Below are 13,876 nucleotides of genomic sequence, written 5' to 3' on the forward strand. Positions count from 1 at the left end.
GGCTTGACAGCATAAGAGTAGCCAGCCTTTCAGCTTGAATGAACAACATACCACCTCCCGATAGCGAGGACGGAGAGCTGGAGATGTGCGGGAGTGTGTTCGACTCTCCTCCTCAGTCGGTATGGGAAGAAAGTTGAGAGCCAGCGCTTCTTTAGTACTTGCATGACCCGTGTCAACATCCCTCGTTCCCTGTTAACTGCGTCACACTGGAACTGAAACTGTCAGAGCTCACTCCCGTCTCACCGGTATGTAAGCTTTTTCATCAATAAACTCAAAAGACTCCCGGTAGTTCAAATGTTACGAATCACAGCAGGAGACACGTGGAACTCTCCCTGAGCGATGCTGGCATGCACCCCTTAGGCTTAGTAAGTTGAGAAAAACCTAGTGAAGGAAATACATTTCCGACGCGAAACCCAGGTTACCTGATGCGGCATGAGATCCGGAGAATAAACCTTCAGGCACTGCATCTATTGACTCCACGATTAACTTAGGCATAAAGCTACTTCCATTACCCACAGGAGGTTTTCGTGGGCGGAAAATAATCAAGCCTGAAGCGGTAAATAGTGCAACTTAGGTAGTAGAACATATTTAAGCGGTGAATGAAGGTGTATAGAATAATGAGTAGTTGAACGTAAGTTGAAGTCTCGCCAATGATCCTTCTATTTGTCAAGCTCAGCCTATGTCCGTGCGAATTCCTGAAGACACAATGAACATGATTAGTGTCAGTTGTTGACAACCTAGTAAATCACCGAGTTGCGTTCAAGCAAGCGCTCAAGTTTGAGTCAAAAACGAAAAAGCTTGTGGCTCGATGTCTCCCAGTTGGATTTTGAGGTTCACGAATGGGAACCGCGCTTCAATTAGCCAGCTAACAATGTTCAAAGGATTAAAATAGGTAAATCCCTTGGATGCATTGATAAACTTCCGCTCTGCGTGCAACTACTCTAAATTACAGGAGTATAGTGAGCGAGAAGGGTAGAAGCATGCTAATCATTGCAGAGGCTTTTGACGAATGAACCCGTCCTGCAGAGCTTCTTCTGTTGCTTCCATACGAATCTGGCTCACGGCTTCCGTCTACGATGTTGTTGGCACGAATGCATCGGAATACGCTATAATTCGTCCGAGTCCCTCCGTCTTCATAATTGTATGCAAGAAGCACGGGGTAGACATTCGTAAGAGCCGTGTCGTACGCATCACGTAGGCCAGCTTCCGATCTATTCGAATAAGGTCCCCAGATGCCGAAAAGATGAGAAGAGGAGCTTTCATTCGTCGAAGTTCCGGTAGGCAAATCAAAAGTCACGTTTCCTGGTCAAGATTATTAGTCTCCGCTGTGAGGTTTGTCACGGTCAGTTGCAAGGGAGGTTAGCGACTTACTTCGGAATGACGAAGGGGATGAGAGTGCTTGAGGGCAGCTCTTAGGCTTTTCGAAGCTTCTGAAGGTGCTACACGGCTGGCGCACCAGGGCCTCTTTAGTCTCTTTGATGCACTCCTCGGAGATAACACCATTGCAGGTCCCATTAACATCGTCTTGGAGCTTCTCCAATTCTTTGACGGTCCAGACGTTTTCAAACCAGGCAAAGGAACAGATGTCATAATTCTCAGTGTAGTTGGTCGTCGAGTTCAGGCCTTGAAATGCATTCTCCGGTCCTTCGAGAGTTATGACTGCGGGATTCGATACTGAAGTGCTGATGCCGTCCGCAGAAATGTTGGTCGCAACGGCGATGTTGATGCTCCAACCATTTCCGGGGCCGTAGTCATCGGCAGGTGGATTCAGCAGTGGCTCCGTGACATCGATGCCATTGATAGGCCATGTTCCTGTGGCATTTGGGTGTGCTACTGCATCGTGGATATTGATGCTAGTCGAATTACTTTGCCGCGCTTGTATGCGGTCAATTCGGGCGCTATCGGCTGGTGCCAGAAATGACAAGCCTGTCGCAAGGATGCCGATGAGAAACTTCATGTTGAGATTTCTCAACTCTTCTAAAAGTTTATGCAATATTTTTGCTACGTAATTTTTGATGTTATTAGGGTATTATCGTGGGCGAAATTCGAGAATCTCATGCAAGATGCATCATTAGTAACCTCGAAAGAAAGCAGGTCAAGTTGAAGCTTAAGGGCGCAGGAAGGCCAGTCACTTCTTATAAGCCGCCTACTATTTCTGCCTTGACTTGAAGATCGCCAATATTGGGACTTTGGTATTCAGCAATGACGTACCTACGTTGGTGTTTATGGCAATTCTAGTGGTCAATCTCAGCGCTGGGTAAGACAGAAGGATTCATGCTTGGCGACGCGGTCTCTTGGCAGTCAGCATAGGTACCGAAGTACCTTTGAAATAGTTCCTAGAGAAAATGACTGTGTAGAATTTTCCTTTGAATCGAGGGTGTCAACTATGCCAGCTGGTTGCACCCAATGAATGGTCAAAGAGTTCAAAGGTTGGCTTGTATAATCATCAACTATTCAATTTGAGAACAACTACATAGAGTAGCAACTACGCAGATGCCGTCTCATTCGATATCTTCTGTAACTGATCCTTCAATTCCTCTTCCGTTAGTTCGGCCAAAGTCGATATAACCGACTCGACCGTACTAAGAGCAACAAGAGCGGCGCCATACGTGAGCGGCACCTCTTCAGTACCCTTCATGGCAGGATGATCTGAGAATTCCCCTCTGGTCGGAGAACTGGCTGTCTCTACGCTCTTTCCAGCGGAAGGTTGAGAAAAGGCGTCGAACCGAGCACTCTCAGTGACCAAAAGGTCATGAGGCCTTTCGGAAGCCGTCGCAGACCTAGCACTTGTTGCCTTGAAGTCGCCCTTGTCGCTAGAATCGTCAGGCTCATCGAGGTTTAGGTGATCAAAATTCCTGCGGCGCCGAGGCATCTCTGCGGGCAGCGGGAAAAATGGGAGGGGACTGGGACGGGCAGTTGTGGTTGCAGACTTCACCCCCTTGGCTGTGTGGTCCTTGATGTAACCGAACTCGAGAAGGTCCATGGCCCATTTGTATGCCTCGTATGTGTCCTTCATCTTGGGGTCGTTCCTACTGCCCTGGTGTAGAGCATCAAACATCAGGTAGAGTGCGCGCACAACACTCTCGAGCGCCCCGACAACCCAGGCGTGGTGTGCAGAGGCTGCTTCGCCGACGAAGTACAGTTGACCACCTGCGTTAGGCTTGGTGATGGCCGGGTACAGCTCGCTGAACTGGCTAGGGCCGAAGTAGGCGAATGCTCCAGCCATGTGGGGATCATGGTACCAGTCGTAAGCGTGGTGTTCCACATACTGCTCATTGAGCATCTTCAAAGTGTCATCGAGTTTCTCCTTGTTGTTATGGTCTTCAGTGTGGAGAAAAGCGAGGTCTCGGAGCATCACTTGTTTCAGCTCAGCCTCTTCCTTGAGTATGTCCGCGTTGGACTTGCCGCGCGGCTTCGACGCAATAAGACTAGCCAGGCGCTGGGCTGTCTGTCCCCAAGTGTAGGAGACGAGAAGAACTGCAGGCTCGTCCCTTGGATCGACATCCTTGTTGATGTTATAGGAAGGGTAGACGCAGACCTGAGGAGCCAGGTCCGTACGGGCAAGGCCACCTTGGTCAATGTTGTACGGCTCCTTCTGCCACCAGGGCGTCTTGAACTTAATGCCGACCTTGCAAGAAGCTCCGTAGCCCAAGCAGCGAATGGCTTGCTTGGTATCCCAGAGCAGACCAGCTTTGGAAAGATCCATTCGGTTCATCGACCCCAATGTTGCCGAACTGAACACCGTGAAGTAGTCCTTTGAAGGCAAAGATTCGCCAGTGATACTGTCGCGAAGCATCACAGTCATAGACTTGGTCACTCGCTTGTTCAGTTGCAAGTTAGCATCCATGCCCACGACCTGGGTGTTGAATTTGATGGCCGATTGGTTATTTATCTTCTTGCGCATCTCTTCCGCAATCTTCTGAGCGCCGCCGTCGATGCAAAACCAATTATCGTTAACCTTGGCGGGATCGTTGGTGATGTAAAAGTCGATACTCTCCAGAACGGCCTCGGTCAGACTTTGATCATACCAGCCAGTGCCGCTAGGATAGATGCAATTAGTTATTCATCTAGTTATGGCAGCTTTGAGATGCTGAATGGGGAGGAGAACTTACTAAGTGGCAGTCTCCAACCATTGAATGGTATTGTAGCTCAAGCCTGGGCCGTGGGGAACGTCGGGTTCCTTGGGAAAGCCGGGAACTTTCCCCTTCCTGTTAGAATGTCAGCATCTCACAGCAACTAGCCCGAGAACGAAGAGGAACCCACGTGCGTAAGAACTGTCGGACACTCATCTTATCACACTTCATCAGGATTTTCCAGAGCTTCTCCTCAGCTGCGCGAGGCATTGGGGTCTTCTTGTCGATGTAGGCATCGAGATACTTCTTGATGTATACAATGAAAATCCCGATTGCTTCCTCGAAAAGCTCGCCTGGGCTAGTTTGCAGAAGACTGAGGAGAAGGGTGAAGCAGAGTTAGCGATGTTGCTCAAATCTACACCAATTCCATAATAGTTGGCGACTAACTTCTCTGGAATTTGCTTGTTTTTCGCAATGCCCACATTGAGTGCAAAAGGATCTTTCTCTGTTGAACCCTTCGGGTACGGATTGCCGACCTTTCGGACGTTATTGAAGAGCGTTGGACAAACATTTTCGTCATCGTTCAGGTAATACTTGATCAGTCGTGGAGGATCGTCGACATGCGTGCGATCGCCCAATTTACCCTCTTTAATGTCCAACATCTTGAAAAGGCTAAAGGTTCTAAGATTTGTGTGTTAGTTGAGTTCATTTCATGCCCGAAAGCTCTTCCTCGACGAAGTATCCGCAACATACCTGTCCATGACCGCGTTCCTAGGGAAACGCATGGCTCCGACATCGTAGTAATCGTGCACGCCATCCTTGCTGAAGCGGTGAGTATAGAGCCTGCCGCCGAATCGTTCTTCATCTGAAGCCTCCAAGATTTCGTAGGTGATTTTAAGGTGCTCAGGTCCCTTCTCTTTTGCGATGGTGTCGTTGATCCAGTCAATGGCCAAAGCTGTGAATAGTCCAGCCGTGCCGGCGCCAACGATACCGACGTTGAAGTGCCCCGGCTTCTGGGGGATGACGCCGCCACCGGTAACCGGTTTGAGGGTCTCGGCCAATCCGGAGACGGTCTCGGCTTCCGGCTTCAGACCATTAGTGTCTACAAGATCAGCATAGCCGTTCTTCGATGCTTCAAGGTCGTTCTCGAGCTTCCACTGGGCGACGAATTCGGCCCATATGTATTTATAGCAGACTTTTGGAGTCGTATCAGGGGACTCTGGAGGTGCCATATTTTCTTTACTGATTTTAACGTGGACTGACTACCAGATAGAAAAGAATAAGTTGCTTTGGTCGTTGGTGGTTGAGTCGCAGAGACTGATGTTCAGCGCGGAGCCCATGGATATTTATACAGTTTTCAACAGCAAGAACTTCATAATTATCGACAACAACACCTCCTCATTTTTCCTCTCATACATTCCCTCCGTTTATTGATGTCTGGCATCGTGTCAAATTTCTCAGTTGGTCTCACTCTCAGCCGCTGCTAGTGCAATGTTATGCTTGCGGGATGCCCTGCTCGTACTTTGAACCTATCACCCCATATTTTGACCACGCGAGACAGTGATGAGTCTTAACCTGAATCGAGACCCTTCCATATCACCCACAGAGGCTGGCTGAAATTTGAATAGCTGACGTTGAGAACCAACTGGCAAGCGGGCACCCTAACTGAAAGCAGTTTAACCCGCGCTGCCAGCTTTCAGCTGCGACCCGAACTCATCCTGCATTCAGGCATTTCGACTCTTTACCCCGCAAAACTGAACGATGGGGAACGGCAATCATTGGGACCATCCTTATCAATAGTGCTCAGGGATCGGGCCGCTGGCATGATGTCTTAGTTTCCGCCCGCCAACCGCCGAGTCTAGACCAGCTCCCGCACTAACGAGGAACAATTCGAGAACTGAACGCAGTTTTTCCATGTTCACCAGTACATCTTTCTGTCTCGAACCTAGACTTCGAAAGCATCCTCGAGCAACTTGGTCTCCTCAGCTTGGTGAACCTTTTTGGAACCAGTAGCACTAGCAGCCCCTGTCCCCCGCCCAGCGTAAACGATCTTCTTACCCCCAAGCACACCCGAATTCTCAACCACAGTCTCGAGCCTGTCCCGCATGTACTGCCACGCGCCTCCGTTGTACGGCTCCTCCTGGCACCACACAATCTGTTGCGCATTGGGGTACGACTCCAGGTTCTCCTTGACCTCGGACCAGGGGAATGGGTGGAGTTCTTCGATGCGCGTGATGGCAACGTCCTTTATGCCCTTTGCTTCACGATATTTGTGCAGTGCTGCGTAGATCTGACCACTGCAGAGAATGACGCGGTCGATCTCTTCGCGAGGGAGGATGTAACCCCGTCCGTGTTCCGGGTCCTCGAGGACCGGCTGGAAGGCTGATGTGCCAATCAGGTCAGAAACGGGAGACCTGGCGATGGGATGTCGAAGAAGAGACTTGGAGAAGAAAATAATCAGAGCTGGGAGTGTTAGCAGATGATTCCAAGCCAGCCCCCTCTCATGTGAACATGCACTTACGCTTCTTCTCAGGGGAATAAACCTGCCTCCTCAACGCATGAAACAAGTTCGCCGGCGTCGTCATACACACAATCCTCACATTCCCCTCCCTCCTCGCCCTCTTCAAATCCTCGGGCCAAGCCCGCCCATCCTCGCTTCCCAGCTCCAGAAACCTGCCCAGCCTAGCAGAAGAATGCTCTGGCCCTTGGCCGTCATATCCATGCGGCAAAGACATGACGAGCCCAGACTTGAGCATCCATTTCGCCTCCCCCGAAGAAATGAACTGATCGACAACAACCTGCGCGTTATTCACAAAGTCGCCAAACTGCGCCTCCCACACCACTAACGACTCTGGCGCAGCGAGTGAGTACCCGTAGTCGAACCCTAGGACGCCAAATTCGCTGAGCGGAGAGTTGATTGCGCTGTATGTGCCTGCTCCTGGGGTGTCTAGGTGGTTCAGGGGCGTGTACTCTGCCTGGGTGATTTGATCGTGTAGAACGGAATGGCGTTGGGAAAAGGTACCTCGCTCAACGTCCTGGCCGCTGAGGCGAATGGACTTCCCGTCTCGGAGGAGGGTTCCGAAGGCGAGAGCTTCGGCTGTGGACCAATCGATTGTGCCGTCATCGAAGGCCTGCTTCTTAGCGGCGAGGATGCGTTGGAGGTTGCGGTGGAGGTTGAAGCCTTCTGGAACGCTGGTAATTGCGTTGGTGATTGTCGAGAGTGCGGCTTCATCGACTGCATTCGCAGACGCAGTAGTGCTAGCGGCTGAAGTAGGCTCCGAAGTAGCATCCAGAGATCGATCAGCTGGCTGCTTGCTTCTCGCCAGCTTCTCCTCTAGCTGCTCCCAAACCCAAGTCTTCTGCTGCTCTGCCATTTCAGCAGACAATCCGCCCTCACTGATCAACTTCTCAATGTAGAGGTCCATCAATGATCTATGTTCGGCAATTCTCTTGTACATCTCAGGCTGCGTGAAACTGGCCTGGTCAATCTCGTTGTGTCCGAACCGCCGGTAGCAGACGACGTCAACGACGATATCCGAACGGAACTCGGCTCTCCAGTCCGCAGCCAGCTTGCTGATGAATACAACGGCTTCCGGGTCATCGGCATTGACGTGGAAAATGGGGGCCTCGATGTACTTGGCCAAGTCGGTGCAGTATGGCGTTGACCTGGAATCTGGGGAGTCGGTAGTAAACCCGATTTGATTATTCACAATGATCCGGACTGTGCCGCCGACTTCATAGCCCTTCAGGGCCGAGAGGTTGAGCGTCTCGTACACAGGCCCTTGACCAGAAAAGGCAGCGTCGCCGTGGAGAGCCAAGAACATCACCTTGGACTGATCAACGTCGTCCTTTAGATGCTGTACAGCCTTGGCCTTCCCTTGGGCAACCGGATCAACAGCCTCCAAGTGGGACGGATTTGGCAGCATGGAGATGCCAACCGTCTTCCCGCCAGCAGTCGCCCGCTCGCCCTCCATGCCAAAGTGGTACTTGACATCCCCAGTCTGCCCCTTGGTCGTATCAAACGCCTCCGTGCCCGCAAACTGACGGAAAAGCGTCTCGAAGTCTTTGCCATACACCGTGCTCATAAGGTTCATCCTTCCGCGGTGACAGCTTCCGATAACGATATCCCGCACACCGTGCCCTTCTGCGCAGCGGTCAATGAGCGCGGCTAAGCCGGGAGCCAGCCCCTCTGCGCCATCTAGGCCGAATCGCTTCTCGTTGGGAAACTTTGCCGCGAGGAAGTGCTCGAGGGACGTTGCCCAGATCAAGTTGTCGAGGATCTGCTTCTTCTCTTCAGGGGAGGGGGGCGAGGTATGGTACGCTTCGATGCGCTCTCGGAGCCATTGGCGTTTGGTGGGGTCGGAGACGTGGTGGTACTCGACCCCGATGGAGCCACAGTAGATTTGCTCGCAAGTGGCGATAATGTCGCGGAGCTTCATCGTCTTGTGTTCTTGTGCGAGGTGGGGTAGAAGCTCTGGACCTAGGACGATTTCGCGGTCCAAGTCTGCGGCGGCGAAGCCGTACTTGCTCAAGTTTGTCGTGCTCGGAATATCATCGTGTGGCTTGACTGTCGCGTTGCCAAGGTCGCCAAGGGGGCTGATCCTTGCGGCTGAATGGCCATATTGCTGGAACGCTCGAACGATATTCTGGGTCTTCAGAGAGTCGACAACATGACTCGAATCCGCACCGAGAGACGATTTGATGGCCGGTGTGTGCCGGGGCGAGATTATGCCTGGCGGTGGCTGATAAGCTTGCGTCGAATGTACCGATGGGTCTTCCATGTTGCTGAAATATGTATGCCATGATACATGGACGTTTTCGGGGTTCTTCTTCCAGGAAAGATACATTTCGTCGACGTAGTTCGCTGTTCCTCCCTGGAGGAACGAGTCTATGGGACTCTGAGTGGTTGTAGATCGTTAGTTCTGGGGGCATGACCGAGGAACTACTGGGCAAAATCTTACCGGAAGAACCCTTGGTTCCTCTGCTTCTACTGCCGTAGCATAGGATCTACCCTTCGAGGGCTCGAGTCTACATGATCTGGTAGAGGTGAACGTTCGGCCATTCCTTGACCCTCCGATTCCGTTGAGAGGGGACGAGATACTGCAAAAGCGCGAAGAAGGAAAGAAAGACGGCTTCGTGTGCAAGAGTTTTTGTTGTGTATGGCCTTTACAGATTGAGCAGGCGGATCGAATCATCATCGTGTCGGTTGTTCAACTGGTAATGGGTATCAGCTTACAGAATGGTATAATCTGGAACCTTGATGATTGACAGGAGAATCAAGTTGAGGGCAATGTAACATGTCTCCGTTCTCGATGCTCACTCTTCCGATGATTGATGAAGACAAAGTTAGACGTGAAGTCTACATATCCAAGTTCGACGCGACTTACACGCGGGGAAGATCTGTGACAAACCCCACTCCGCTGGCGCACCGATCTCTATGCCGTCGTTCGAGTTGAAAGTCAACCGAGTAGGCTAATCAGGCAGGCTATCGGCAACTCGGAAGTACTGAAGACATTTGGCTTCGATCTCAGGCCAATATCGAGGCGATGCTACTCGCAGGCAATTGCTTTGCTCATTGTTGGCTTGGAAGTGGTTAAAAGTTACCCTCGGATATCGAAGCCGAGACTTTTGCGTGGATCCGCCGTGACACCAAAGTTAGCCTCCTCCGGCTTCTTCACCCGGATAGCCAGCAACGACGGTAACATTTCTCTTTCATGTCAATTGGAAAGTACTGAAAAGAGTATGGCGTTCGGATTGCAGTCTTCCAGAAGCCACTTGATGGCATAATGGCAAGTGTGGTCGAACACTGACTCCACTATCGCCCCTAATGCTACCTTGTTAGATGCCTGGTATCAACAGCCCAAGTTCCATCAGACCTCTACGAGCCAAGAGTGGTTGAAGTTGAAAGTAATTGCAATGAAGAACGGACAATATGCTGGACGCTGGATTCTCCGGATTATCTATGACCGAGCCCCTATCTAAGATGTCTAAGATGCAGCAATTGTACGCCCCCAATGCCCGCACGGCAACGCTGTCAATCCAATCCCACTCCACCCATTTACAAAGTAGAATACAATTCGGCACGATGCTACACGAAACCATAGCCGTACGCAGTCTATGCCCCTTCTCTCGCACAGTGTCTCTCCTCAACGCAAATAAACAGAGACCTTATTCCATGTTTAGAGAAGAAGGCTGGAGGGGTCCTCGATGTAACCCTTGACGGCGCCAAGGAAGGCCTCGGCCTCGCGCTGCTCAATGAGGCGGTGGTCGTAGGTGACGGTAATGTACATCATGGGGCGGATCTCGAGCTTGCCGTCAACGACGACGACGCGCTCCTTGATGCCGTTCATGTTGAAGATGGCTGCCTGGGGGTAGTTGATGACGGGGGTTCCGAACATGGAGCCAAAGATGCCGGGGTTGCTGATGGAGAAGTTGCCGCCCTCGAGGTCGGGCATAGCGAGCTTGCTCTTGCGGGCCTATAGTTTAATGTTAGAAAGCCTGTACTTCTTTGCGGCACAATCATAATGCGGGACTTACCTTGTCGGCCAGCTCAGCAACACCACGCTCAATACCAACGATGTCCAAGCTCTCCACGTTACGCAGCACAGGCGTAACCAGACCCTTAGGCGCAGACACAGCGATGCTGATATCAACGTAATCCCTGTACGTGATGATCTCCTTCTCGGTATCCATGGCGGCGTTGATCTGGGGCACGCGCTCCGCGGCGAGACACGTCGCCTTGGTGAAGGCACCCATGTAGCCGAGCTTGACACCGTAACGCTTCATGACAGCCTCCTTGTTCTTGGCGCGCCAAGCCATGAGGTTGGTCATGTCGACTTCCTCGATGCACGTCAGGGAGGCCGTCATGTTTTGCGACTGCTTGAGCTTCGTGGCGATGGTCTTGCGCATGCGCGGCAGCTTCTCGGTGCGCTCGCCGCGGGAGAATGAGCCCGTCGCGCCAAAGGGAACCTCGGACGCGGGTTTTTGTTGTTGTTGCTGCTGCTGTTGGGGAGCAGCAGGTTTGGGTGGTGCCGGCGCGGGCTTGCTCTCCTCCTTCTTGGGCGCCTCGGGCTCCTTCTTCTGCTCCTGGGCCGGCGCGGCGGCGGGCTCGGGTTTGCTCTCGGACTTGGGCTCTTCCTTCTTTTCCGGCTGAGACTCCTCCTTCTTCTCGGCGGGTGCGCCGCCCGTCTCCATGCGCGCAAGCTTCTGTCCGACCTCGACGGTGTCGCCCTCAGCAACGAAGAGCTCGACAATAGTGCCCTCCTCCGGGGCGTTCACGGCGACGTCGATCTTGTCCGTCTCGATGCTGGCGACTTCCTCGTCGGCCTCAACGCGGTCGCCGACCTGCTTGCCGATGGAGGCGATGGTGCCCTCGGTGATGGACTCGGCCATTTGCGGGACGGTGATGATGACCTCGCCATGCTGGATACGGGTGGTGCTGAAGGAGCGGTATTGGGAGGAGAGGGCGGGGAAGGCGTGAACGATCGGTCTTGAGGTGGTGCGCGTCGCGGTTGTGAGGGATCTCGTCTTTGTGGATGTCGGTTTTGATGCTGCGCTGGTGCTCTGGGTGCGAGCTGCGGATGCGAGCCTGGAAGAGGCCGCGGAGGGCTTGGCCAGGCGGCCGACGGCTTGAAGCTGAGAGCGCATCATCTTGGCGGTTGTAGGTAGAGGAGAGGAGAGGAGCGTGGTAGTTGAGCGCCCGGCGATCCTCGACGACAAGTCTGGGTGTTTCTGGTGGTGTTGAACGAGTCTTTGACCCTGGTTAGAGAAAAGGGACTCGGAAAATCGTTGTGTAAATTTGACGTTGGAGCTTTGCTGGGCGCTGTGACAGAATCACCTGCCGCTTTAGCCTCAGAGATCAACAGCTCCGTATGGCAAGCACCACAAAGCAGGTCACTAGACTATCTCGATAATCTCTGGTATGTATCACGGCCTGAATTTAGTTTACTGCAATCTTCACATACATCGATTTTGTGAAGGTTTGTTCTCTCATTTGGGACCTTGCGTTGCCTGCAGTTCTCCTATGAGATCAATTGGAGCTTTGGGACTGTCCATTCTCTCAAAATGACCTGATTATGCCCCTCGCTTCCTTTTCATGGAGTAAATGTGTGACGGTCAAAGATAGAAAAGACGATTTCAAATTGGAAAGTCATCTATTTGCTAAACGATCAACATTGCCAATACCCGCGAGAGAGGTAGCCCAAAGCTCTCAATTCGTAGACCAGCCCCAAAAGCAGCGGCGCATTCGGTGGCCCCCGGTAACCCTCTGGGAAGAAATCGGAAAGGCTCCGCATCCGCATCCCGGGACGAGCTGCCCGAGTGGATCCGTAGCTTGCCAAACACCGCCGCATCATTGGCCAATTCATCACCCGCAGTTGACAGCCGAAAGACAGCGCCAAAGGGATACGTACCGCCTTGCAGGGGGTTTCGGCTTCTCCTTCCTCCCTTGCGGCTTACCCGGCCAGACGGCTTCTTCTCCTCCGACGTCTCCTTTCTGCCTTTTCCCCTGCGGTTTCTTGCGGTGGATGATTTGAGCGCCAGCACAGGCAGGTAGCAACTTTAGTCATCACACATCTGCCAGACAGGGGTCTCTGAATCTGCAGACCACGTCGCAGCGAGGGAAAAAGAAAGAAAAGTCAATTGATGGCCCGAGCTCCTCCTTTCACATGCACCCAGAAAGTGAAAACTGAGGCTATTCACAGCCAGAACGTGACTCGTGCGATATCATACCCCTCCAACCAGCGCAATGGCTACCAAAGATTCACAACAAAGCGGCAGCAGCCCGAGAGTCGCATACCTAACACTCTACAACACACTCTTCGCAGCACTATGGGCCTCAATCCTCTTCACCGTCATCTCCACCGCCACTTCCCATGGTAAACTCGCCGTCTATGCTGCAGCAGAACCTCGCTCGCGATGGGTGCAGACACTCACTCTCATTGAAGTGGTCCACTCAGCCGTGGGTTCGTAACTCCAACTCCCTACCTCCACCATTTTTCAAACTACACTGCTAGATACATCATGCCAGAGACACGAGACATCACGCACGCAAGACCAACTTGAACTGACCCAACCCCCAGGCCTCGTCAAATCCCCCGTAGGCACAACAGCCCTCCAAGTAGTCGCCCGCACAATCATAGTCTGGATGGTCTGCTACAGCTTCCCCGCCACCACAGCCTCCTCAACAGCCTACCTAACCCTCCTGCTGTCCTGGGCGACGGCTGATTCCATTCGCTACGCCTACCTGGCTCTGAACCTCCACGGCAAGGCGTCTGATGCGCTCGTCTGGGTGCGGTACGTTGACGCAACCCTTTATTTTTTGGTGTCTTGGTTGACCTAGGACGGTCGAAACTGACAATCATGATTAGGTACACCATGTTCTACCCCCTATACCCAATCGGCATCGCCTCGGAATTCTGGCTCCTCTACCTCGCCGTCGAACCCGCTTCGCGCATCAGCGCTCTCATCCCGCCTCTGTTCTACTTTTGCTTGCTGTTGTATATCCCCGGTAAGCCCTACTCCCGCCCCCTTATTGGGACTTCCCATAACTTGCTTCCTCGATGCTGATACCCGCATCTGGGTCTAGGCTCTTACACCATGTACACTTACATGATCAAGCAGCGCAAGAAGACTCTCGCAAAGACGAAGAAGACGCAGTAGCCCGGCAAGTCTCTGTCTTCATAGAAGCGATGGACTTCCCTCGAGGTAGATGCGCTCTGAGAAGGCAGGGACTGGTAACGGATGGACGTAAACAAGATAAACTTGCAACTACCTTAGAATGTCGGCCAAACTCTACCTTGAGC

General features: G+C 52.5%; 5 protein-coding genes across 5 annotated transcripts; 1 reads left to right on the forward strand and 4 right to left on the reverse strand.

Moving 5' to 3' along the window:
* Nucleotides 1-946: 946 nt before the first annotated feature.
* Nucleotides 947-1,957, reverse strand: CLUP02_04915 (uncharacterized protein; the record flags this gene model as incomplete). The annotated part of the gene is made up of 2 exons (XM_049283924.1): nt 947-1,302; nt 1,372-1,957. The coding sequence occupies 2 exons, from the start codon at nt 1,955-1,957 to the stop codon at nt 947-949; spliced, it is 942 nt and encodes a 313-aa protein (XP_049141067.1).
* Nucleotides 1,958-2,485: 528 nt separating this feature from the next.
* On the reverse strand, nt 2,486-5,305 carry CLUP02_04916 (flavin containing amine oxidoreductase; the record flags this gene model as incomplete). Its single annotated transcript, XM_049283925.1, has 5 exons — nt 2,486-4,040; nt 4,113-4,208; nt 4,264-4,446; nt 4,521-4,754; nt 4,827-5,305. 5 exons carry the CDS (start codon nt 5,303-5,305, stop codon nt 2,486-2,488), a joined length of 2,547 nt encoding a protein of 848 aa, XP_049141068.1.
* Nucleotides 5,306-6,018: 713 nt separating this feature from the next.
* CLUP02_04917 (oxoglutarate dehydrogenase) lies at nt 6,019-9,271 on the reverse strand (the record flags this gene model as incomplete). The annotated part of the gene is made up of 3 exons (XM_049283926.1): nt 6,019-6,536; nt 6,595-8,971; nt 9,035-9,271. 3 exons carry the CDS (start codon nt 9,269-9,271, stop codon nt 6,019-6,021), a joined length of 3,132 nt encoding a protein of 1,043 aa, XP_049141069.1.
* A 981-nt stretch (nt 9,272-10,252) lies between these two features.
* CLUP02_04918 (dihydrolipoyllysine-residue succinyltransferase) lies at nt 10,253-12,066 on the reverse strand (the record flags this gene model as incomplete). Its single annotated transcript, XM_049283927.1, has 3 exons — nt 10,253-10,549; nt 10,611-11,895; nt 12,038-12,066. The coding sequence occupies 3 exons, from the start codon at nt 12,064-12,066 to the stop codon at nt 10,253-10,255; spliced, it is 1,611 nt and encodes a 536-aa protein (XP_049141070.1).
* A 753-nt stretch (nt 12,067-12,819) lies between these two features.
* CLUP02_04919 (protein tyrosine phosphatase-like protein) lies at nt 12,820-13,733 on the forward strand (the record flags this gene model as incomplete). The annotated part of the gene is made up of 4 exons (XM_049283928.1): nt 12,820-13,036; nt 13,154-13,367; nt 13,442-13,581; nt 13,660-13,733. The coding sequence occupies 4 exons, from the start codon at nt 12,820-12,822 to the stop codon at nt 13,731-13,733; spliced, it is 645 nt and encodes a 214-aa protein (XP_049141071.1).
* Between the last annotated feature and the right edge of the window lie 143 nt (nt 13,734-13,876).

The sequence above is a fragment of the Colletotrichum lupini genome, chromosome 3, assembly GCF_023278565.1.
Source record: "Colletotrichum lupini chromosome 3, complete sequence".
NCBI classification, from domain to species: Eukaryota; Fungi; Ascomycota; class Sordariomycetes; order Glomerellales; family Glomerellaceae; genus Colletotrichum; species Colletotrichum lupini.